The sequence below is a fragment of the Balearica regulorum genome, chromosome Z (genome assembly GCF_011004875.1).
Source record: "Balearica regulorum gibbericeps isolate bBalReg1 chromosome Z, bBalReg1.pri, whole genome shotgun sequence".
In the NCBI taxonomy this organism is placed as follows: domain Eukaryota; kingdom Metazoa; phylum Chordata; class Aves; order Gruiformes; family Gruidae; genus Balearica; species Balearica regulorum.
The window spans coordinates 8,243,706-8,268,415 of NC_046220.1; the positions used below are offsets into that span (position 1 = coordinate 8,243,706).

The window sequence follows — 24,710 nt, forward strand, 5'->3', positions numbered from 1 at the left end:
CTGTTTGGTGGATATGGAATTGGTTGGATGGTCACATCTGGAGAGTAGTGGTCAACAGCTCAATGCCTGTATGGATATCAGTGACAAGTGGAGTCCCTCAGGGGTTTGTACTGGGACCAATACTATTTAATATCTTCATCAACAACACTGACCATGGGATCAAGTGCTCAGCAAGTTTGCAGATGACACCAAGCTGAGTGGTGTGGTTGACATGTCTGAGGGACATGATGCCATCCAGAGGGACCTGGACAAGCTTGAGAAGCGGGCCCATGCAAACCTGATGAAGTTCAACAGGGCCAGGCGCAAGGTCCTGCACGTGGGGTAGGGCAACCCCGGGTATCAATACAGGTTGGAGGATGAAGGAGTTGAGAGCAGCCCTGAGGAGAAGGACTTGGGGGTGCTGGTGGGTGAAAAGCTAGACATGACACGGCAATGTGCACTTGCACCCCAGAAAGCCAACCACATCTTGGGTTGCATCAAAAGCAGTGTGACCAGCAGGTCGAGGGAGGTGATCCTGCCCCTTTGTTCTGGTGAGACCCCACCTGGACTACTGTGTCCAGCTCTGGGGGCCCCAGTACAAGAAAGACATGGACCTGTTGGAGCAAGTCCAGAGGAGGCCACAAAGATGACCAGAGGGCTGGAGCACCTCTCCTGTGAGGACAGGCTGAGAGAGCTGGAGTTGTTCAGGGCTCCAGGGAGACCTTATCGTAGCCTTTCAATACTTAAAGGGGGCCTACAGGAAAGATGGAGAGAGACTTTTTAACACGGCCTGTAGCGACAGGACAAGGGGCAATGATTTTCAAGTGAAAGCAGGTAGATTTAGACTGGACATAAGAAATTTTTATGAGTGTGGTGAAACACTGGAACTGGTTGCCCAGAGAGGTGGTAGATGCCCCATCCCTAGAAACATTTAAGGTCAGGTTGGACAGGGCTCTAAGCTACCTGGTCTAGTTAAGATGTCCCTGCTCATTGCAGAAGGGTTGGACTAGATGACTTTTAAAGGTCTCTTCCAAGCCCAACTATTCTATGATTCTTTGAATACCACCTTGCTCTTCACAGTGTTCTGTTGGTTCTTTCTCAAGCCCTAACAAAATGTGTTTAGTAAAAAGGAAAATGTATAGCCCAAAAGCAGTATAAGACATGCAGTGAGATGGTAGGAAGTACAAAAATCCCAATGAAGCTTTCCAGGAAAGTTATCCTACCTTCTCAAAACCCTGCACTTCACTAGCATATGAGAAAGATGAAGAAAAGAAGGGTCTGACTTATGTCCTCCCTAGGGAGCTGCTGTTTCTCTTTCCATCTTAAGGTCCCTGTCAGTCATGACTTTGTATAGAGGTATGTGGAGGAAAAGAACAGTCTTTTGCAAGGAGTGCCTGAAATCTTACTGGAGATAGGGATAAGAGCACCCTAGATACAGGAAACAAAAAGGCAGAGACATGAAGAGGTGGCAAAGATCCAAGAAAACAGGTAGCATAGTTCTGAAAGAATAGGCAGAAGGGATGGAGGGGCAGACAGTTATCTTCCACCTGAGAAGCAGCAAGAGAGACAGGCACAACATAAAATAGGAAGGGGAATAGATTAGAGTTTATTTGCTAGAAATTGTTTTTAAGTACATACATCTGCCTCTGCAGAAAGATCCTCTCATGTAAATGGAAAGCAAATATACAAACATGAAACCTTTTTACATTACAAATACTGTACACTAAGCTTTGTACTAGAAAAGTTAATTACCATAGCAATGATTTCAAAATCTTTAGTAAGAACTCAGAAAATATCCATGTAGATTTAGAAGCAAACTTAAGCACAAATTTCTAACAATCATTTTTACTATTTCAGATTCCCAGAGGAAGAGTCCATGCTTAAAGTACACTCTTCACAACTGTAATTTACTGAAAGCCTCTTACCTATACCATACATCAAAAAGAACATCTGTTAAGAGACAACTGTTGTAAGCCAGTCAAGTACAAAATTAAACTGTTAAAGATAGCCTGAAAGATAAAGCTTGTTCCCTTTTGCAGTTCAGTAGATTAATGGCACATAAAAACAAGTTTCAGTTTCATTCTCTTCAAAATTAAGAAAATGAATATATTTCTTTTTTATGAAAAATAAATATATTCATGGCTCTTCTCTCTTCCCTGATTCAGGAGTAGTTGGGAACCACCATTACAAGACCATTACTCTTCTCCTCACTCTAACACCACTGCTATCTGCATATCAAACATGCAGACAGTTTCAGTCTTTCTCCCTCCCATACTTGTCTCACATCACTACCTTGTTTTGATTAAAATTGCTGAATTTCTAACTCCTACCGCTAACAATGAGTGCAGGAAACATAGGAAAAAGTAATGTCTGAGAAACTAACACATCCAAGGTGTCCATGATGCCATTGTTCCACAGGGAAAGATTTAGGTCCCAAGTCAACTTCAAAGATGACTAAATTACAAAAAAGAAGTTGTTATTTAAAAAAATGCTAGGACTTTAACAAATACACCAATAAACATTCACAGGCTGTTAAAATTAAAATTTGCACGCCAGCTTTAAGACCTTAAGACTTATTCTCCACTTGCATGCGTGCACTCTAGCTGTAGGTTACTGCAGCATTTTCACTGATACCTGGAACAAAGGAAAACATGCAACTGGTGTTCTGGTTGTCAGTTGGCATCAGACAAACATATGCTGCTTCGTAATATGTTAGCTCCTCCACAATAAATGAAACTGTACACATGCACTTACCCGTACAACGGTCCAGTTATTTTGCCTCTCAATGAAAACAGACAAGTTACCTTCACATTTAAAACACAGAACATGCACACTGGAAGTTACCATGGACCGGCCAACATGCAGGACAGCCTAGAGTATGGAGTTATAACAGCAAAGTACTGATGTAACTGGATCACTCAAGAAGTATTTTACTTTCATTCAAAACTTGCTTTCAGCTCAAACAGAGTTGCCAGTTATGTTTGGGGTTTGGCTATGTTTAAGAAGGAAAGCAGGTTACCTTTTGTTCTAGTCACCTCAAAGCACATAAACAAGTGGCTGGTTTACAGTAAAGACTGGAGCACTACCTAAGATCCATACAGTTAGAATTACTGGGACATTCAATGCTTTTGCAAGTCATTTCTATCTGTACTTTAATACAGTTGAGACAATTACCAGTTTTAAGCATGTGCAGGTGTGCGTGCCTTCCCTCCTCTCACTTCAGTACATTATGCAGTTGCTATACTGACAATTGTACAACCCTCCAATTTACACAAGCCTGTCAGATATAATCACGTGCTCTATTAATGTAAATCTCCAGTATGTATAACATCTGTACTAGCTTATCAAGAAAGCAAACATCCATTAGCAAATGTTTACTTCTTTGAATGATAATTCCATTATCTGAAAAACAGAAATTAAATTACTAATATGAATCACATCAGAATAACAATGGAATTTGGATTATTTGAAAATTTTTTTATCAGAGGAATGACCTCTATCTCAAGTTAAAAAAATTTCAAATGTAAATGAGGATTGTTCCTTCAAATTAGGATTGTTGAACTTGGGAATTCATTACCATTCTCTACCAAGTCACCTGATGAACCACAATTATTTTTCTTGCATATATCTAGGGAAAATTAATTATTACTAATTGATTGCTTTCACCCCCTCCCTCCTTGGGACCAGGACCAGCAGCATGGTGGTGCCACCTCCTGGAGGACAAACATGTAGAGCTCCAGGCTCCCCCTAGAGTTTCTCATGGTGAGCTTCAGTACCCTGGTGGAGAAATTTCGACGGCTGCTGTTAAAAGTCAACAGTATATAAATATATACTGGGAGAAATAAGCAAGTAACATCATAATGACCAGAGAGGATGACAAAAAGTATAATTACTTGCATGTTATCTCCTGCAGTTTCTGATCTATCCTGTAATAATAGGTGCTGTCCTGTTTTTTTGGCTGGGATAGAGTTAATTGTCCCACGAAGCTGGGATGGGACACAGCCAGGACAGCTGATCCAAACTAGTCAAATGTACCATATGATGTTATGCTCAGTCTATAAGCGGAGGAACTGGCTGGGGATGAGTCACTGCTCAGGGATGGGATGGGCATCAGTTCTGGGCAGTGAGCAAGCTGCATTGTATATCATCCACCTTGCATATTCTTTTACTGGTATTGTTGTTATTTTCCTCTTCCTTTGCTGTCTCAGTAAACTGTCCTTATCCCAACCCATAAGGTTTGCCTTTGTCTTCCCATTCTCCTCCCTATCCCGCCAGGGAGGTCTGAGCCAGCAGCTGTGTGGTGCTTAGCTGCCATCTGGGGCTAAACCACGTCGGTCCTTTTTGGTGCGCAACGTGGGGCATGAAGGGTTGAGATAATAACAGATCCAGATGAAGTCCAAGAGAAGTCCATGAAGACCCATGTGGCAGAGGTTTGTACAGAGTGCACCAGTGCCAGCTCACTGGCAGTAACGGACTGGAAAGGTGAAGAGGCACCAACAGTGGATGAAGTGGCTGCCTGGCTCCAGCAATACAAAGAAAGTCTTCCTTCCTTGTCTTGGGTGTGGAGAAACTGTCCCGGAAGGTTCAAGAACTTGAAGACAATATATCCTACTCCCCACCTCTACAGACTAGTATCTCAGCTATTAGGAGTAAGCATTCCTCTGCTCAAGAAAGAAGATATAGAGGGTACACACCACAAGGCACCCTGTGGTTTTACCTGTGTGACCATGGAGAGGACATGAGGAAGTGGGATGGAAAACATACCTCAACCCTACAGACAGATGTACATGAGTTGCAAGGAAAAACAATCACAAAAGGGGATTCTTCCAGGAAAAATGCTGCTCCAGTTTCCAGTGGACAGTTGCCCAGAGTGGAAGGCCGGATCTTAGTTATGGTCCTCTTCAAGGGACTTCTAAGTCATTTTTACAAGTGAGTAACGAATACGATTACCAGGATTAGAGAGGCTTTGCCTCCAGGCAGGTGGAGGAAAGGGACTGTGTGGATTCGATGGCCTGACATGTCAGACTCCCAAGAGTGTAAGGCTCTAGTGGACACCAGTGCACAGCATACCCTAATGCCATCAAGCTATGAAGGGACAGAACCCATCTCTGTTTCTGGAGTGACAGGGGTATCCCAACAGTTGACCGTACTGGAGGCAGAAGTGAGTCGAACTGGGAATGACTGCAAAAAACACCCCATAGTGACTGGCCCAGAGGCTCCGTGCATCCTGGGCACAGACTACCTCAGGAGAGGGTATTTTAAGGACCCAGAAGGGTACCAGTGGGCTTTTGGTATAGCTGCCTCAGAACTGAGGAAACCAAACAACTGTCTACTTTGTCCAGTCTCTCAGAGGACCCTTCTGTTGTGGAGCTGCTGAGGGTTGAAGAACAACAGGTGCCAATTACTACCACAGCTGTGCACTGGCAGCAATACTGCACCAACCGAGACTCCCTGGTTCCCATTCATAAGCTAATTCATCAACTGGAGGGTCAGGGAGTGCTCAGCAGAACTCACTCACCCTTTCACAGTCCCATATGGCCAGTGTGAAAGTCCAATGGAGAGTGGAGACTGACAGTAGACTATCGTGGCCTGAATGAAGTCACACCGCCCAGGAGTGCTGCTGTGCCAGACATGCTAGAACTTCAATATGAACTGGAGTCCAAGGCAGCCAAGTGGTACACCACAACTGATATAGCTAATGCATTTTTCTCCATCCCTTTGGTGGCAGAGTGCGCATCACAGTTTGCCTTCAGTTGGAGGGATGTCCAGTACACTGGGAACCGACTGCCCCAGGGGGGAAAACACTGCCCCACCATTTGCCATGGGCTGATCCAGAGTGCACTGGATTGCAGGCTCCAGAGCACCTGCAATACATTGATGACATCATCGTATGGGGCAACACAGCAGAAGTAGTCTCAGAGAAAGGGAAGAAAATAGTCCAAATCCTTCTGAAAGCCGGTTTGGCCATAAACCAAAGCAAGATCAAGGGACCCGCACAGGAGATCCAGTGCTTAGGAATCAAATGGCAAGACGGGCATTGTCAGATCCCAATAGATGTAATCAACAAAATAGCAGCCATGTGTCCACAAACTAACAAAAAGGAAACACAAGCTTTCTTAGGCGTTGCGGGTTTCTGGAGGATGCATATTCCAAATTACAGTCTCATTGAAAGCTCTCTCTACCAGGTGACCCAGAAGAAGAACAATTCCAAATGGGGCCCTGAGCAACGACAAGCCTTTGAACAAATTAAACAGGAAATAGTTCATGCGGTGGCCCTTGGGCCAATCTAAGCAGGACCAGATGTAAAAAATGTGCTCTACACTGCAGCCAGGGAGAATGGCCCTACCTGAAGTCTCTAGTAGAAAGCACCAGGGGAGACTTGAGGTTGACTGGGGTTTTGGAGTCAGGGATACAGAGGTTCTGAGGCCCACTACACATCAACTGAAAAAGAGACATTGGCAGCATATGAAGGGGTTCAAGCTGCTTCAGAGGTGGTTGATACTGAAGAACAGCTCCTCCTGGCACCCTGAATGCCAGTGCTGGGCTGGATGTTCAGCATCCCCTCTATACATCCTGCAACTGAAGGCACGTGTAGTAGAGTGGGTCACACTGATCATACAGCAGGCTCGAATAGTAAACCCCAATCGCCCAGGACTTCTGGAAGTGATCATGAACTGGCCAGAAAGTAAAGAGATATATATATATCTCAAAGACAGGAAAACTGGTGGTGATTAATTGGAAAGTGTAGGATCTGGGCATGACGTAGATGGTACAGAATAAGGGAGGGAGGAGTGAGCAAGCAGCTGCGTGGTACTTAGTTGCTGGCTGGGGCTAAACCACGACAGGAGCCAAAACATTAAAACAAATGCTTTAAATTTTCCTGCTTCTTTCAATTAGGTGGGTTTTTACTAATTAAAAAGTTAAATTTTTGACAGTAAGAAATTGAACAAGCATCAAAATCAATTTAATTGTTCTTCATTTAATAAATTCTGGCTCTTTCTGGAAAAGCCAAAACCATCAATATCACTTATCAGTGCAAAAAGGCCACAAATACAACTCCTGAACAAAGCATGTTTTTCATGCTGCTTGCAATCACATGAAAAATAATGTACCTTTGAACCAGGTACGAACTGCTGGGGAGGCTTATCAGGGCATGCATCTTCGCTTTTGCCTGGAGGAATTTACAAAAACACATGGGCTGGGCAAGGCCTGCAAAGGTCAGCTGTTACTGTAACAAGCTATGTTAACACTTTTCATCCAATATATCATCCAGGTTAAGAGAAGTGTTTTGCACCACATTAAGACACAGTACTTCGCAACTGCCTTCCCATGTTTTTCTAGTGACAACTCTGCACTCAAAATGAAACAGTGATTTCATCTGAAGGATGCCATATGCTTGTGTTGTGTCCCAACCTGTGGAAGCAATGGTAAAGAAGTAGACTTTACACATAAGCAATTTGTCAAAAGAGATTTAAGCCTCATGCTTCCCTCACCTGCAATGCCATAGAAGACAATAATGAACTACGATATTGAAAACAGCATGTTTCATGACTGCAACAAGATTAAAGTGCAAAAAATCCTGCCCAGCAATTCTTTCACATCATTACATGATTTGATAATACCATTGTGGGTTTTTTTCCCCTCTGTCTATCCAAAACCAGTGAGCTATGACATGACCAATATTCTTCAAGCAGCTCTCTGTACAGCTGAGTTGCCCAGGCCACGAATTGGATTATTAGCAGTGCAAAAAGCTTCTTTAGTCAGTAAACATCTGTTCAGTGATGCATTTGGGTTTTGTATTTACAGAAAATAACTCACATGCTGTTTTTGTACTTTACTTGCTTTTTCCTGCTGCAAATTCAACCGCCTGTAGCGTCCTTTTATACAAAACATTCTCAAGATGTTTGTCACATCTTGCCTTTCACTTAAAAATCCATGGGAATATTATAAGCTATACAAACCACAAAACCACTAGTTTTTATGATTACCAACCCTTTAGATACTTTTCACTCCTCTGATCAGCAATTTCATTTGCAATACTTTTTACTCTCGCTGTAATCATTTTGTGTTTTATTTTTGCCACTACAAGCCTTCGTGTCCTTGCTCACCTACAAACCTTATGAGCTGAACCACATAAATATATGCATAATCAATTGCTCCCCTTTTAAAAAAAAATTCTCAATATCAACTATATGAAAGCATCCTCCGATCTGAGCAACCATCAGCTATATAAAGATCCACAAAACTGAAAGCATTTTATATTCATTGACAAGACTTCACTAGTTCAGCTGACTTTATACTCCCTGACTGATGACATAAATCTGTAATTCTATCCATAAGAGTAATTAGCAATGAATAGCTCTATTGACCAATGCATGTAATAAATCAGCTATAGCTCACTCCTATACCTTCTACAAGTTAACTTACAAAGACAGTTGTACTTGCCATTTCAAGGAACCCAAAGCACTGCTGTATTCTGCTACGGTACCACACATACTGAAACAACAATCCAAAAGGCATCTCTTATTCTTGATTTCTGTTGAACTACAATTGCGGAGTAGGATGATAAGAAACATCCAACCAGCAGTCAAATACCACCAGCAGCTATGCCACAGCTAATGCTTTGGGCTGAAACTAGAGAGTAACACACCTGTGGAGCAATGCCCAAGAGACCACAACTAATACGAAGTTAAAGGCAGAAGTCACAGCTAAAACAGAGGGGATATCAGCATTGCACTGACTTAGCGTAGGCAGAAAGAGCTTGAAATGTTATTTATAGAGGTCCTTAAACACAAAGGAAAAAGGCCTGCATTGCTTGTAATGATGGAGAATCAGCTACCTGACAGATTCGGCCCAGGAGTAATTCGATCGTACCAGTAAGCAGCGAGGATGATTTTAGTTCTTAATGATTTGAAAGAGACAGCAATTCCAGGGAGCAAAGCCCAAGCCAAAGACAATACTGCAGTACTCAAGTGAAAAGAGACATCTGAATACCAAAATCAGAAGGAAAAAAAAAATCTTAGACATACTACAGGGGAACAAGTAACAGACCCACCTGCAGACTAAACAAAGCAGTGCATGATGGAGGTTGTGTCAAAACTGCCTCCCAGATTACAGACCCAAACTAATAGGAGAAAGACATTATGCTCTACAAACAGAATAAAGCGAAAAATCTGTGGGCATAGACAAGAGGAAATCCTGATTTTAGATTGTTGGCCAGACATCTAACAAGACATGTAAAAAACCCAGAACAGTGCAGAATTGCAGACTTGGGTGAAATGATGCTTTCTATTGAAAGTAAAATACTTGTGATCAGTGAGTTTTTTACATGGTGTCAAAGAATGCTACAGAATAAAATAGTACATAAAGAAGGCAAGTGGAAAATAATACAAAGAGGAGCACTGGGGCACTCTTAAGGACTTTTTCAATGAATCAGAAGTGTGTTTTTCAATGAAATCAGAAAAGGGGCACATGAGAAGAGCAAAAACAACCAAAAGGGAAAGGAGCCTCAAAAATTATCTCAAGAAGATCGGCAGTACAGGCAAACTTTTAAAACAGTCAATATGTTAAGGAGGATGGGTACTGTTGAGCTTGGAGTACAAAACGCAGCGTTCTCCTGAAAAAAAGGGTTTTTTTGAAGGCAAGAATGTTTTCTTTGTTTTCTAGAAAGAAGGAAACTAAAACTGTTAAAAGATTTTCCTCCAGCCAGGACAGCACTTGCAAACACATGTTACTAGTGGTATGGGAACAGAACAGTTTGTTCTGACCGTGTTTCTGTAACCTACTTTTAACTTACTCTTCACTTTTGAAGGAAGGCTCTCCACCAAAACTGACCTCCAGTTCAGTGTCCTTAAATAGTACTTTTGTAGTCATTGTATCTGTCCTTGAATACTACTTTCTAGATATTAATTTTTATGGACAATATCTGTCATAACATTGGCAATAGGAGTACTTCATTTACCACCTGAAACAGCACCATGCTAGAAACAAATGAACGTGAAACCATGCTTCACATTTAAATACATTTGCTTCCATGATTTTTAAATTACCAAAGGGGAAAGTTTGTGACTTGTAACACAAATCTCCACCACAAATTAAAATATTTATTTTTTTAAAGCTTACTCAGGTTGGCACACACCACCACTGAATCCAAATGGTTAGGCAAAATCTTTAAAAAAGATGGATGAGTCTAACTTCATTTAAATCAGTGGTAAAATACCTACTGATTAAGGCTAGGATTCCCACCCCACCCCCCCCAAGTATGCAATTTAACTAAAATGGCTTTGTACTAACTGAATTAAAACTCCATTGTATGAACAAATCATACAAACAGCTAAGTAATTCTACTACAGTAGCATTTAGCTGTGCTTATTGCTTATTTCATTAATGTCCATGCCTAACTTAGACATGAAGAACTTCAAAACCAGGACCAAATCTTCCACTTCCACTGCAAACTGCTTTCTTGGGCACAGCTCAAACTGCTGCTCTTAGGCAGTTCTTAAAACATCTCTGCTGCTGCTTCAGTCACTTATTAACTTATTGTAAAATTTGCTTCATTCTTCCTATTGCGAGACCCTGTTTACAACTACATATAAACATATAAAACTATTTTCTCCACTGTCTGCAGAATAAGCAACCTTTTCATTTTAAAGTTTTATGTAGTACAGTGATAGTGATGAGGCCACTTTCCATTATGTATTTTATTTGCACTTTCATTTCTGACTCAAAACTTGTTTTACAACTATTTTACATTAATCCACAGAAATAATTTCTACCATAATGAAGTACTCCTTAGGCTTAAGTAGTAGCTCTTGGTGACCATCAACCAGATTAAAACACTAAAACCTTTCTGGTAACTTATTTAACTCTTGTTTCTGATAAAAACAAATTTAGAACAGCAGCACCCTGCCACTCAGTTGTTTTTTTCCTTCTGTGATGGGTGTTCCTTTGATGTAAATTTGGCCGTGAAAACGTACACAATACCATAATAGAAGCATCAGTAAATAGTGTGAATGACATAGCTGAGCCTGGACATAGCTGTGGTGGCAACGAGAACAGGAAGAGGGAAGCACAGCATTTCATAAGGAGGAAATATGTACATTATGTATGTATGTTTTATTTTTGTAGAATAAAGGCAGAGAGATGTGCACACCACTATATAATATTCATATTTGGTCTCTGTATATTTAAAAAAAAATTATACAAATTGAAGGAAAGCACACAGATGCTTTCAACTCTGTCAACATAACCAGGCACTAAACCAGATTATGACTGCTCTCATAAAGCTGCAGTGGTTTATCTAGTCTAAATTTTTATTTTTTTTTTTAATAACCATCAGCACACTCTTTGTGCTGGAGAAGACCAAGGACATCACCTTGGTTGCTCAGTGTGACATTCTAATACGCAATATCCAAAACTAAATCATCCTCCAAGTTACTCAGACAACCTCTGGTGCAATTCTTACATGACATGGGCATGCAGTGAGCAGAAAGGGCCTTCTCTTCTCTGCTCCTAACCACTCCAAGCTGTACACTTCCTGGGACTATTGTTTTTTTCCTCTCCCATCTGTACCCTGTTTTTATAAATTCAGTGGGTTTCTGCTGCATTATAAGTACACAAAGAGATGAAGAGCCTTCTTGAAACACAAGATCTAGTTCCCATGGTTTTAGACAGAAAGGTCTTCAAAAAATTATAGAAATGAAAGCTTTCCCATCTAACAGATGATTCTCACCAGAAGTTATTAGAAAAAAGCAGACAAAGAATGAAATTACCACGTAATGGACCATAACCAAAATTGAATACTTTAGACCACTCAATATACATTAAAATAAAATTACTGCCTGTACAAAAGCAATTATATAAAAACAGGAGCCTAGCTAAAAGCACAAGAAAACAGCATATTAGAACCACTTAAATGAATATTAAATATCTCAGGGCCCTCTAGTGGTTAAATATTTGATACAAGAAAATCCATGAAGAACTCGTTTTGAAATAAGGCTACTGAAATGTACTGAAGTAATGTGGGTTTTTTACCACTGCCATGTAATTAAGGATATTGAGGGTGGAGAGCTGCCCAGTAAATTACCAGAAAGGGGAAAAACCTACAAACTAATATCTGTTCAGAAAATCAGCTAATGTGTGGTATTTTTTGTTCATAATAGAAATGAGAAGTTACTAACATTTTCAGCTGTGCAGAACCAAAAAAAAATAAAAAGAAAAAGAAGAAAAACAGAAAAAAATGCCATCGCTCTCTCAAACCTGCACACACAACTTAACACACAACTAAAATACTTATTTCCAAAAAACGTACTTGCTTTGTCAGTTTAGTACATCGTTTTACCTGACTTCCACAAAACTGTCAGTGCACAACACCAGCAACAAAAAAACCCAAAACAAACAAAAATAAGAATTGTTAATCTTCATCATGGTATAGTTAGAAGTATTTTGGGCATACTCCTATAGAATTGATTTGCAAAAAAGAAAGTTATCAAAGTAAAAGGATTAGCAAGGCAAAAATGTGTATCTGTTGGCAATTGGAAGAGGTTTGTAACTTCCTCATCTGGTATTTTTTCTGCCCAAGTCTTACCAAGCCATTTTACTCCAAGGAAATACGTTGATATTGCTTGCTTAGTACTTCTAATTAGAGTTGACCTTTCAACTCTTTATGGCTTTGCAGTCCATACATAAGCTAAGGGAACAGAAGAGCCTAGTATGACAAGCACACACTACAAGCGTAAGCATCACACCACCACTGAACAATGATGAATACACCACTTTCACAAGCCACATTTTCCTAAGATGCCTAACACCAAATCAGATTATTTTCAGTCCTGCCTCTCACACATACATACCCTTGAAGGTTTAATAGCTGAGTACAGCAATATTTGTGCAAGTTCCTGTAGCTTCTCCTCATGAGATGATTGCCTACTCATCACTTCATGTCAACTTTTTTTTTTTTTTTTCAATAAAAGGAGATGAAAAAGGTTTACACTAGCAGGTGGGGAAAGGAATGCCTGTGGAGCAGACTGATTAAGCAGCTCAGCCATCTGGAGCATGAAAGGAAGCTACAAGATGATCTTGGGCAGAGTTTATGAAAAGTAGTCAAGGGAGAGAGTTGCCTGTCTTGTCAGGAGGCTACCTTCCATGTGACCATGATGCATTTGTCTATCTTTACAATAAGGGAGGGTAATGATACTTGTATCTTCCCCCCAGTACAAAACTTTGCCTATGTAATAATTCATTTCTATTTGGCTTGCTTTAGCTCCAGATTTGTTAACACACAAAAAAATACTATCCTTTCTGACTAGTTCATTCAAAATAGGAATGCAAAGCTCTAAGCTAGTTCTCTACAGCCCAGAGCCACATGGTTTTAAAAAAAAAAAAAGAGAAACCGATATTTTCTTACAAAAATTGCATCTGCAAGATTTCACAAGTTCACTACATATGTTCATAACAAGAGGATTGTTTTGTCCTTCATCTATCATCCTGCAAATTACATCCTATTCTGTCTTTATTCCACAGTAAAACTGGTATAGAAAACGTGACAAATTTACTCTTGAAATACACAAAGAGAACTCAAAATATAAACAGACAATCAGTCACAATACTTCCAAGTCTGTATCCAAGTTCAAGACAGTGCAATAGGACAAACAGAATGAAATACCACTTGCAGAGGTTTTCTATACCGATCTACATTAACAGAAAAATTTTCATGCCTTTTAGAGATCTTAAGACTATGACAAACAAGAAAAACAGCCACATAACACCACTTTCAGATCCCAAAGATAAACTCTGAAATAAATTCAACAGATCACATGATAGGGAGCACGGGAGCAAGATGATCTAAATGAAAACATCAAATGTTTAGGTGCATGAATCTTTCACAGGCCTGAGATAGAAGCCATGAATTTCAGTCTAAATACTACATCAGAATGAGTGCCTAGAACTCAGTGGGGTTTGGGGAATTTTAAACCCAGCAGCAAACTACAGCCATTCTCAAATGGGCCTTTACAGAATTACACATCCATGCCTGCTTCTGCATCTAAATGCTATCAATAGCTATGCTGTAATTAAAAAGGAAAAAAAAACCCAAACAACAAAATCCCACAGAACATACCTCATGGAGGTTATACTGTTAATGAGCTTTTCAGATTGATCTGACAAGCTAGATGGAAGTATTATTTCAACTGGCTGCAGGCGCAAAACCCGACTCTCTAATTCTAAGCGAGATGCACAGTCCTGAAAACTGTCAAAAATTACTTCTCCGGTAGTTGGTTGAATTGCCTGCAATTAAACAAAAAAAAAAAAAGTATATATGTATTGAATATTTAAATTTTCAGAGACAGTTTCGGTGACTCAAATTGTTAAGCCAGAAAGAAAATTTATGGTGTATAGCACAAAATTATATAGCACCCACATGCTTAGTGAAAGTGACAGAACAAAAAATATAATTGTGTTTTTCAAATCTATGATATGGTAACAACTTCAAAAGACTACCACAATTTTGTCTTGATAAATGATAACAATACCTTAAAAATGTAAATGTGCTTTTGTTAACATCAGTCCATCACTGCTCAACTTTTATGACTAGGCAAATCTATGTAATTGGAAGTTTATGGAAGGTACATGCAATTCAGCCTGGAAACTAACTGTCATCCTAGCACATGCTTTTGTTTTTCTCTCCCAGCTGCAGCATGACATTCAAATACAAGCACAATCAAGATGCTTTTAAACTAATGAATTACCAGCAGACTGGGCTTCAGTTATCACTGTGTTTTGCCAGTTAAACAATCCTGGTTTTAATCTTCACCATAAAAGGGAATACGTAGCTGAAGTGTAACCAGTAAGAAAGCATCACCCTCTTCCTCTAAAGAAGAGTATTTTAACAGCAAAGAAGTGCTCACAAGCTTTTTAAAATATTGACCCTAAAAATGTTCAAAGTTAGTAAAGCATCTGAACTAATGATTTCCCTGTATTTGGTTAAAACACAGCTGTGTTTCCAAGTGATACGGCAGCAAAAACAGTATCAGAATATTCAAATACCAACTCCAGATCTTTTCTGTAGTTTTCAAATATAAAGTCATCACAAGTCACAGACAGATGACATCTTACCTAAACTGCATCTTGTTACAATTAAAAAAAAAAAATCTAAAAGACAGAACAATCATGAATTTAAGAAGATAATCACCCACCTCTCAAAAAAACCTCAACAAAACACCACCTCAAAAAACCCCAACCCCTGTGAAACTAACTTACCATAATGCCTATAACAATGTCACCTTTCTTCCTGTCTTTTAGGTTTTCTCCATTTTCACAGATACAGAGGAGGTAGTTATCAGGGACATCTGTTGTCACGTCTTCAACATCTACAGAATCATGTAGCTTCAGCAAAGGGTTCACATGTAACAAATGTTAAAAAAAAATAGTACACAGATTTTGGTGGACTATTCACCTTCTAGATCTAAGTCCTTCTCAACTAGGTTTTGTGTTGGGCCTTCTTGACCAAAGGTCAACTTGACTTTTATTAGTTTGACTCCTACTATAATTTTAATGAATTTCAGATGACTGTCAGCAGTTGTCTTTGCAGGACAGGTAATTACACGAAGCACAGATTTCATCAGCGCATCCAAAAGCCACCTTTAACTATGTCTGTGGGTCTCCCCATTCAAGCAAGAGCAGCTACGTCAAAAGTTAAACCAGCAGCTGATTATGCACACAGGCTGCTCCACCTTGTCATTTTGACTTCATATCCAGAAACCACATGTACTTAACAGAAAAAACTAAATGCACTAGGTATGCAGCCTGAAAAGCAGGCAATACCCTGAGCTAAACAAAAGTCTATACCTTAGCAGAAGCATTAGGTTAGTTGCATTGAAAACTTGCTGTATATCTATCCACCAGGTTGGGTCATACTGCTGACCCTGCTTTCATGGAGTTTGCCAACCATTACAAGAGAGTAAGTACACTAGAAGTTTTCCAACAAAATCTCAGGACTATGTTATCTGCTTCCCTGATCTACTCCTTAAATCCAACCTCACAGATTTAACAACCTTTTTAGCTCTTGGTATCTAGTAAGTACTAGTTTGAGAAAAAAACATGAGGTAGTTAAAGCAGGACATAGGAAAACAAAAACTGGGAGGAAAGAAATTATGAAGATAACTTCACTGGTTAAAAGCTGTTTCTATCTGGTTTTTGCATTTTCTTGTTACAACAGTCAGGAGTTAACTACCTAACTAGTTTTTAAGAGTCCATTGATTTTATCACCTTCTTGTCACTGAAAGCAAATTGTTGACACCAAACAGTCAATTCTTCTTCCTTCACACCCTCCTGAATCACTAATGCTATGCATTCTCAATCTGATGAAAACAAGACCTACAGAAAACTGTAGACTTGGGAAATCCACTCTCTGACTTCAGAAAGCAATTACAGCAAACATAAGCTCTGCCATTTCACAACAAACCTAAAGCCCTGAAGAGATTAAATTCTTTATAAAGCCAACATGATTTTTTACCACAACATTAAATTAAAGGAACTTTATTTCCTACTACCACTCTTATGTCAGCCACTAGCTACTCATTTTCCATCTAGGTGATAATACCAGAATTACGGCCTCTTGTACACCAAAGATTAGAGTCTGAAACCAAATTTGTTTGAAAAGGATATCTTCTCCAATAAGCGTAGACTTTGTGTAGAGAGCAGTCAGTTTCCGGCTGAAAAGAGAGCTTTTATTTTCCCCAGCAGCCTTCAGTGCTGCAGTTTCCATTTGTTTTATTACTCCAACCTACAGGCACACAGACAAGAAACAAAGTTAGCTTTTTGATAATAAATTACTACTCTTTTTTAATTTTATAAATTTGGTGACCTTTTAAGATGTACAAACAGCAAGTGCATCATTAAAGCTGAGCAGCAAGGGCAGAGGCTAGCATCAATCCTACTAATGAGACTAAAAGGCACTGTGTTTCCTTACGCTCTATCCACTTCTAACTGCCCTCTCAATGTCTGCCCCAGTGCTTTCTATTTGGAAACAATTTAGCTAGAGTTCACCACTTGCCAGACAATGGTTCCTGCAATCAATTTAAATTCAACAAGTTCTTTTCTCATAGGAAGAAAAAAAAAGAGGTACCAACAGAAAGCCACAGAATTACAGGGATCAACAACAGGAAGGAAAGGAGAGAAAAAAATATGGGCTAGGATAAGGAAAACAAGGATGTGAGAAAGAATAAAACAGAGCGAACATATAAATTCCTCTTTATCAAATGCAAAGACTTGATAAAAAACTGAGAGAAAAATTGTTCTAGAATTGTTCTAGAAAGCATGAAGATACTTTTCTGTAAAATGGAGGAAGCTCGAATCTACTTAAAATTCATGACTTTCACCAGAATAGAGAAATTGAAACAAAGAAAAGTTAGACATATTAATTACAAAAACAGGTGATGATGAGTTTCCCACTTTTCAGTTGAAATAAGACTCTGGTACAGTAAGTGCAAGTTATTTCAGTACTATTCTATACTTAACGTAATTTAACAAAAGCCAGGGATAACCTTATATCCTTTTGCTACAAGTCGCCGCACATGGACAAATAGTCTGTGACTTGGTATACTGGCAGTCATAAAGTTATGATCCTGATGACAATAAATGTTCAGTTCTTTAGCTGCAATCTGCAAAGTACAAGAAGAGTCATCCAATAGTGCAAAATGCAATACGGGAGCTCATCTCTATGACAACACAGATGGACAATTAAGAAGGAAAACGTTACAGGAAAAACCCCAGAAAGCTGAGCCCCTCCACCTTCCTGTCCCAGTATGTTGTCTTAAACAGGGGCTTCAGTATCGCAGACTTCACATGTCAGATTATTACACTGCACCTTGATCTTTACCATGGTGAGGCAAATGACCTACACAGCACACATAGATTCTGCAACACTGCTCAACAAAGGATCAAATAATTTTCACAACACTAAAAATGCAGAAAGAATGGAGTTATTTTAACTGCAGTCATAAAGATGGAATTAAGCTAGCTAAACAATTAAAATGCTGAACAATCAATAACAAACAACAGTGGAAACTAAATGCTTCATACAAAAGAGTAACAACACTTGCTAAAATGTGACCTTATAATGTATGATTTGTATTTACTTTTTTGTCCCTCGGCAAAAAGGTAGGTGTTCACCGACTAGGGAAAGTGGTCTTAAGCAGGAACAGCAAACACTGAATTGTTTACCTGCATAGTATATTTTTATTTCTGGACTGTGAGTACACAGTGAAAGCAAACTAGCAGACAAATTACACAGTACAAATTTGATCAGGAAAAATAATTCCCAGTAACTTATCAAAGTTTCTCACTGGTCTTAAGTATTGGAATAGCACAGATCAAAGGTTAAACTAGTAGCAATGATTTTGGGACAGATAATGAAAAAAAACCCATTATGAACCATTTATGAAACATCACTTTAAAATTATGTTCATTGCAAGTCCTTTCCAGCTCCTACAGATCTGGCATGTGTAGGTGCTGCATCTGAACATGCATTCAAGATGGTCTCTGCATCAAGGCTATACTGTCTATATTCATCTACTTTTACACTAATTCCACCACTATCTTCCAAACTGAAACACTCCTAGTAAAGTTTTGGTTCTCTGAAAGGAAAGTGTTTCAGCTTTAACTCTGACAAGTAATTATTCTATGATCTCACCTTAAGTTCTCAAAATGCAGGATAACAAGCACTACCATATGATTACAAAATAATAAATGCTACTTTGGCAAAAAGTGTATGCATCATGGATAGTCTTCAGTTTAAGCATGCAGAGATTTTTCATCTTGATTTCAAGTATTAAAAAAAACCCACAGAATTTATGCCTCCCAGAAACCTTCCTCTGGAAATGGCCATAGACCTAGTAAGACACTAACATAATGCAAGTATCTTTCCATAACTGTGGCAAAAATTACCTCTGCATCTTCTCCAAAGAAGCGATATTTGTATCCACATTCCACACATAAAACAGCATCTTTATACTGTTTCTTCATTTCTATGAATTGAAGTTCTAGTGGAGTGTAAATGCTTTTGGTTCTCTTATTAAGATTTGTATCTGAAATATTTTGAGTATTTTCAGAAGACTTAAGACATGCAGAAAACTGACTAAGATCACAGTGTAACTCCTCCTGTAAATAAAAGATGGAAAAGTACAGTTAGGAATGATCAATCGCCCCTGCAGACCTTGACTTACACTGACCGTAGAGCTGAAGATAGTTCTTGCAGTAAACAGCCCCAAGAACTACAGCAAAACTATTAAAGTAGGATATACAGAATACAGTTTATTTGGAATTCAAAGGAATTAAAATGTCATGAAATTCTAAGACTTTGCATCAATTAGTTGACTTGCCTTACAACAGTACGTAGACATTTCAGCTGAAATCAGATCTGTATTGCATCACAAGCTCTCAAAACATATCAAGAGACGCACAGGCTGCAAAGACTGGGCAGTCTAAACTGGCCAGATAAAAAAATAAGGATGAATTACCACTCCAATTTACTGATGAGAAACTACAGCACAGAGAGATTAATGATGTTCCAAAAATCCACAGTAAATCAAGAAATAAACCAATTCAATACAAGTCTCAGTTCACTGTCTCAAGCACCAAAACTGTCTTTCTTCTCCAGCCTGCCCTTCCTACATAAGCTCAGCAAACCTCCCGAAATAATTTATTATTGAACACAGAAAATCTATATCACAGTTTCTTAAAACCCTTGACAGTTAAGGCTTTGAGCCCACTCTCTCTGTGGTTTATCACTGACAATGACATTATGTAGCTTATGCTAGCCAAGCAACTTCAGCTCTACAGCTTTGTTTTGTTCTGTATTGTAAGAAGGGTGACGGATTCGGTCTTTTAGAAGTGCAGTGAACAACAGTGGTAAGATACGTTTCACTTACAGCAAAGTTCCTTCTCACTTATATCACAATATCAAGTATTTTATCATAAAATAAGTTAAAAAAAATACAAAATTTTTAAAGCCTATGAGTATACAAAACACAATTCATCAGGTTGTGCTGTGAGTTTCTGTATCTGCAAATAAACCCAGTAAACTTCAATTTCTAATGACTGTCCCATCTAGATTACAAGGAACAAAGTCAACAGACTGTTTAGAAGCAATGGTAACTCAGAAGAAACACAGATATAGTATAAATCATATACTTTGGGTCATGGGAATGGACAAAGAATGCAGTCAGAAAGCAATGGGAAAAAAGAACACTTAGCTGTATTGTTAACTGTGAATTGCAAAATTCTTAGAATTGCACACAATCAAGGGACGACCCATTTGACAAGCAGACAACAGGCACAAAGCTGTACCATGCCTAGAACTCAGATGGTCCCAGGAGCTTAGATGCCTCTACCACAAAATCCTCAGCCCAAGGATTCAGTGGTCTTTGATCCAAGGCCTGTGCGAGCCTTGGAGTAAAAGAAGTAAAAACACACATGGAAGTTAAATTGTTGAGATGGTAGTAAGTTAACAGCTCAAGGAATTTAGAGGAAAATTACTCACATAAAAAGATTATAACTCTAAGAAAAAAGCAAGACACAAACATCTAAGATGAGCCATTCCAAGGAAGGCAGGCCAGCCGTTCCCCACCTATCAAGCCAGCACAGATTCAGTAAATGTCTTACAGAGAAAGATGATAGTAATGTTTTGTCAAGTCGGTCATGAGTCCTCAGTATCTACTGAGTACACTAAGAAAGAAATAATTGCTCTTTACTTTTACTTTGCTTGCAGAGTTTCTCTGCACATGGTTAAAGCTGACCTTCCTCGTGATCTAAGAGGGGAGAGTTAAGAGCTGTTATATTCTCACAGACAATCTGTGATCAACCAGACTCAAGTGCTATTTGGCGAAAAGCATCTAAGTATTTGAATATGCAGTGGCAGTACTGCTATAAAAAGCACACCGCTGTTAGTGCATTGGAAACCAACTTTGGAATAGATACATGCAACATTAACACACACATCTGTTTAAAGATATAGAGAAACCTGAATTTCTACAGAAACAACCATCTTAGGCCCACAGCTTGGTGGAGAGTGAGTTGCACGTGCCTTCGCTCACCAAACGCCCTTCTACTGCAGTTAACTGTGACATAAACATTTTTAATTGGCAACCTATGCCAGGCACATGCTGCCTCCAGTGCAAAAGAAGAGAAAGTCACTAAGATAAAAAAATACTCCCCATGCATGTTTCACATATATGCACGTTTCACATATATGCACATGTGAAACACATACCTGTCATAATTTCAGCATCTAGAATTGGTTCTCAAACATCTGAGAGACATGCTAAAGTATGATTTATAGATTAAACTAGCAGAGGCAGCATCTGCTGTCAATGCAACTGGATGGACAAAGGGTCAGAAATTAACAAGTTCCAGACAGACAAGGGTTTGAAAAAGAAGGACAGAGAAGGAATCAGTTTTCTGTGTTCTCCAATGAACCACACCCACATAATCTCAATCCCTTCTCACAACAGCAATCTCTTGCCACAAGCTGTTCGCTTCACTATTATTTTGATCTCATGTTCACACAACCTAGACACCCCAGTTTAAGTTCATGACCTTCAGACATATACATATAACATATACAACCTTTCATACAATCTCGTTCCTTCAAAAAGCCAGACGCAAAGCTTTATTAAAGAGCAGTTGAGTCCCAATGCACCACCACCAAGTAAACCATGAGATGCCTTTTTGGACTTGAATACTTCAAAACTGAGCGAGGTGAGCCCAAAAACCAACCAATTAACTAATGTTAATTAGCCCCATAGTAAAATGAGAATCAAGGTAGTACTATATTCTTATCAACTTCTATCATAGGTATCATGATAATTCTTCATGGGAGCTACCCATATCTTCTGTAGATAAAAAAACCCCAGTGAAATCTTTAGTAGTTAGATTTATTAGCAACTGAATTAAGCTACATCTCAATAATAATTCTAAATCATATTTTTGCAAAGAAAGCCTGTTAGGAATTTTACAGCCTGTATCAAAACTGATAGAACTGAAAGAAAGCTGAGCAAAGGGCCACACAGAACATTTGTTATTATGATATTATAGGTTCATTCACAATCACAAGATACACTGCCAGTGTTTCTGCTCTCTCATTACTGCTTTTTTCAATGATATCACTGAGGAACTGTAAGAGGCATTCTGCTTACTATGCTAAGAGTTCCAGGAAAACATCTGTGGAGACCAGTGATGAGTGGCACTCCTCAGTGGTTGTTATTGTGATCAGCACTGTTTAACATCTTTGTCGTCAACATGGGCAGTGGGATCGAGTGCACCCTCAGCAAGTTTGCTGATGACACCAAGCTGTGTGGTGCGGTCAACATGCTGGAGGGAAGGGATGCCATCCAGAGGGACCTGGACAGGCTGGAGAGGTGGGCCTGTGCAAACCGCATGAAGTTCCACAAGACCAAGTGCAAGGTCCTGCCAATGGGTCAGGGCAATCCCAAGCACAGCTACAGGCTGGGCGGAGAATGGATTGAGAGCAGCCCTGAGGAGGAGGACTTGGGGGTGTTGGTGGATGAGAAGCTCAACATGAGCCGGCAGTGTGCATTTGCACCTCAGAAAGCCAACTGTATACTGGGCTGCATCAAAAGCAGCGTGACCAGCAGGTCGAGGAAGGTGATTCTCCCCCTCTGCTCTTGTGAGACCCCACCTGCAGTACTGCATACAGCTCTGGGGGCCCTGGTACAAGAAAGACATGGACCTAACAGAGTGAGTTCAGAGGAGGGCCACGAAGATGATCAAAGGGCTGCAGCACCTCTCCACAGGCTGAGAGAGTTGGGCTTGTTCAGCCTGGAGAAGAGAAAGCTCTGGGGAGACCTTAGAGCAGCCTTCCAGTACCTAAAGGGGCCTACAGGAAAGCTGGAGAGGGACTATTCACAAGGGCATGGAGTGACAGGACAAGGGGGAATGGCTTTAAACTAAAGGAGGGGAGATTTAGATTAGCTGTTACGAAGAAATTTTTGCCTGTGAGGGTGGTGAGGCACTGGCACAGGTTGCCCAGAGAAGCTTTGGACGCCCCCTCCCTGGCAGTGTTCAAGGCCAGGTTGGATGGGGCTTTGGGCAACCTGGGCTAGTGGAGGGTGTCCCCGCCCATGGCAGGCAGTTGGAACTAGTCGGGCTTTGAGGTCCCTTCCAACCCAAACCATTCTATGATTCTATGATCTGTACAGAAACACTGGTCTGTTGGGCACTGCTGTACTATTTCATGACAGAACACAAAAACCACAAAAGGAATCTTGTGCCAAAACTTGCTTTTTTAAACCATAAAAAGTAATTTACACAGCACTGGACCAAAACTCTACGTACCTTCTGAGCAACCTTTGGGCTAGCATCCCAAGACTGAAGAGGATTTTTCAAATCTGAACTTCTCCCAATAATACTCGGACACTTTTCCAAAATCAGAGATTCTCTCTCTGGAAAACTATCCTCCCGGATTCTGTTATACTGCTGGTCTGAATCACTGGAGAATTCTCTCAGTCTGTCTAGAGTTTGCAAACACACACGGGACTTTTCACACTTCGGATGTTCTTCTTCGGTAAAAATACACAACAAAAGCATATTAGTAATTTATTTTCTAAAACAGAATGTTTATTAGAATTACATCAGTAAACAGAGAATGCAATCATTTTGCTCTGTCTCTCTTTCCCCTACATTCCTTCTCCTCTCCATTGCATTTCTGTCACATGCCTGACAGAATTGCGCATGTAATCATGGTTAACTTCCCTGAAAAATCAGTACTCTTCACTTGTATGCTTCTTCACACATAGGAAAAGAAGTACAATTATTTTCTGTACTCATAAGTGCAAAGCCACAAAATTAGCCAAGAATACTGGAAAACGAATGATACTTTTTCAGTACAGTTTTTAAGCAGACAGTGTTGCTAGTTGATGATGTCTTAATATACTTCAAACCATCACACCCACAAAACTGAATATAATTCTCTTTAAAAAAATTATAGAGACTAATTCTTTTCAATGAAGTGTAAGTGTAATGAACTTTATATTCACTGATTTGTTTTTCTACTAGCGTTGTGAATTTGTTAAATTATTGGTTAAAAGACAGATGGAACACAGGCATTTTCAATGCAATTAAGAGGCTTACATTTCACAGTTAGGAGCATCGCATTAGAACTATTTACTTTGAGATAGCCTTTAGGTCTCCCAGTTACAGGCCAGACACCACCAACCTTCAGGTGTCAGTCATGCTTCAGTCTAAGTCTAAAAGACAGACTGTTAAACCAACACGGAAAGGTACTGTTGTAGCATTTCTGCCTGGGCATCTGGACTGCAATGACTAAACAACCTGTTAAAGTTGAGACAACTGAAGGGGATTTGCAGAGCAACTCTGGAGCAAGAGTCAAATACCTAGCTTCTGAGCCACAGAAAAGTGCTTTAACAGTACAGCTAGTGTGCTTATAATGGCTCTTCAGAAATATGTCTTACACTCAAGAGACAGTTCCTAAACTATCCAACAATTTTTTTTTTACATTGGGCAATGAAAAACTATTTATTGGGTATAAATGCTTGAAGGTTTGTTTACAGTCAACTCACTTTTATCCTGAGTCTTCAGTGGGTTACAGATGTCTTCTAGAGTAATTTGTCGTGCCTTAGTTTTCTTTTCACAGGGTTCACTGCTTTCAGTTGATGTTCTCCTTTTTGTGCCAAATTCAGAAGCCTGAAACATAAATT

General features: G+C 39.6%; 1 protein-coding gene across 2 annotated transcripts in view; it reads right to left on the reverse strand.

The window, feature by feature from the left end:
• The window catches only part of MSH3 (mutS homolog 3), a 121,340-nt gene that overhangs the window by 94,570 nt on the left and 2,060 nt on the right, over window positions 1–24,710 (reverse strand). Inside the window, exons 2-8 of one of the 2 annotated variants that reach the window (XM_075739476.1) lie at window positions 24,573–24,696; window positions 23,329–23,552; window positions 18,922–19,134; window positions 17,520–17,636; window positions 16,640–16,759; window positions 15,235–15,378; window positions 14,096–14,262 (exon numbers count right to left, since the gene is read on the reverse strand). In XM_075739476.1, the coding sequence (XP_075595591.1) occupies window positions 14,096–14,262; window positions 15,235–15,378; window positions 16,640–16,759; window positions 17,520–17,636; window positions 18,922–19,134; window positions 23,329–23,552; window positions 24,573–24,696 (1,109 nt within the window). Of the gene's footprint in view, window positions 1–14,095; window positions 14,263–15,234; window positions 15,381–16,639; window positions 16,760–17,519; window positions 17,637–18,921; window positions 19,135–23,328; window positions 23,553–24,572; window positions 24,697–24,710 lie in introns of both variants that reach the window. The other variant, XM_075739475.1, reaches the window with a different exon arrangement.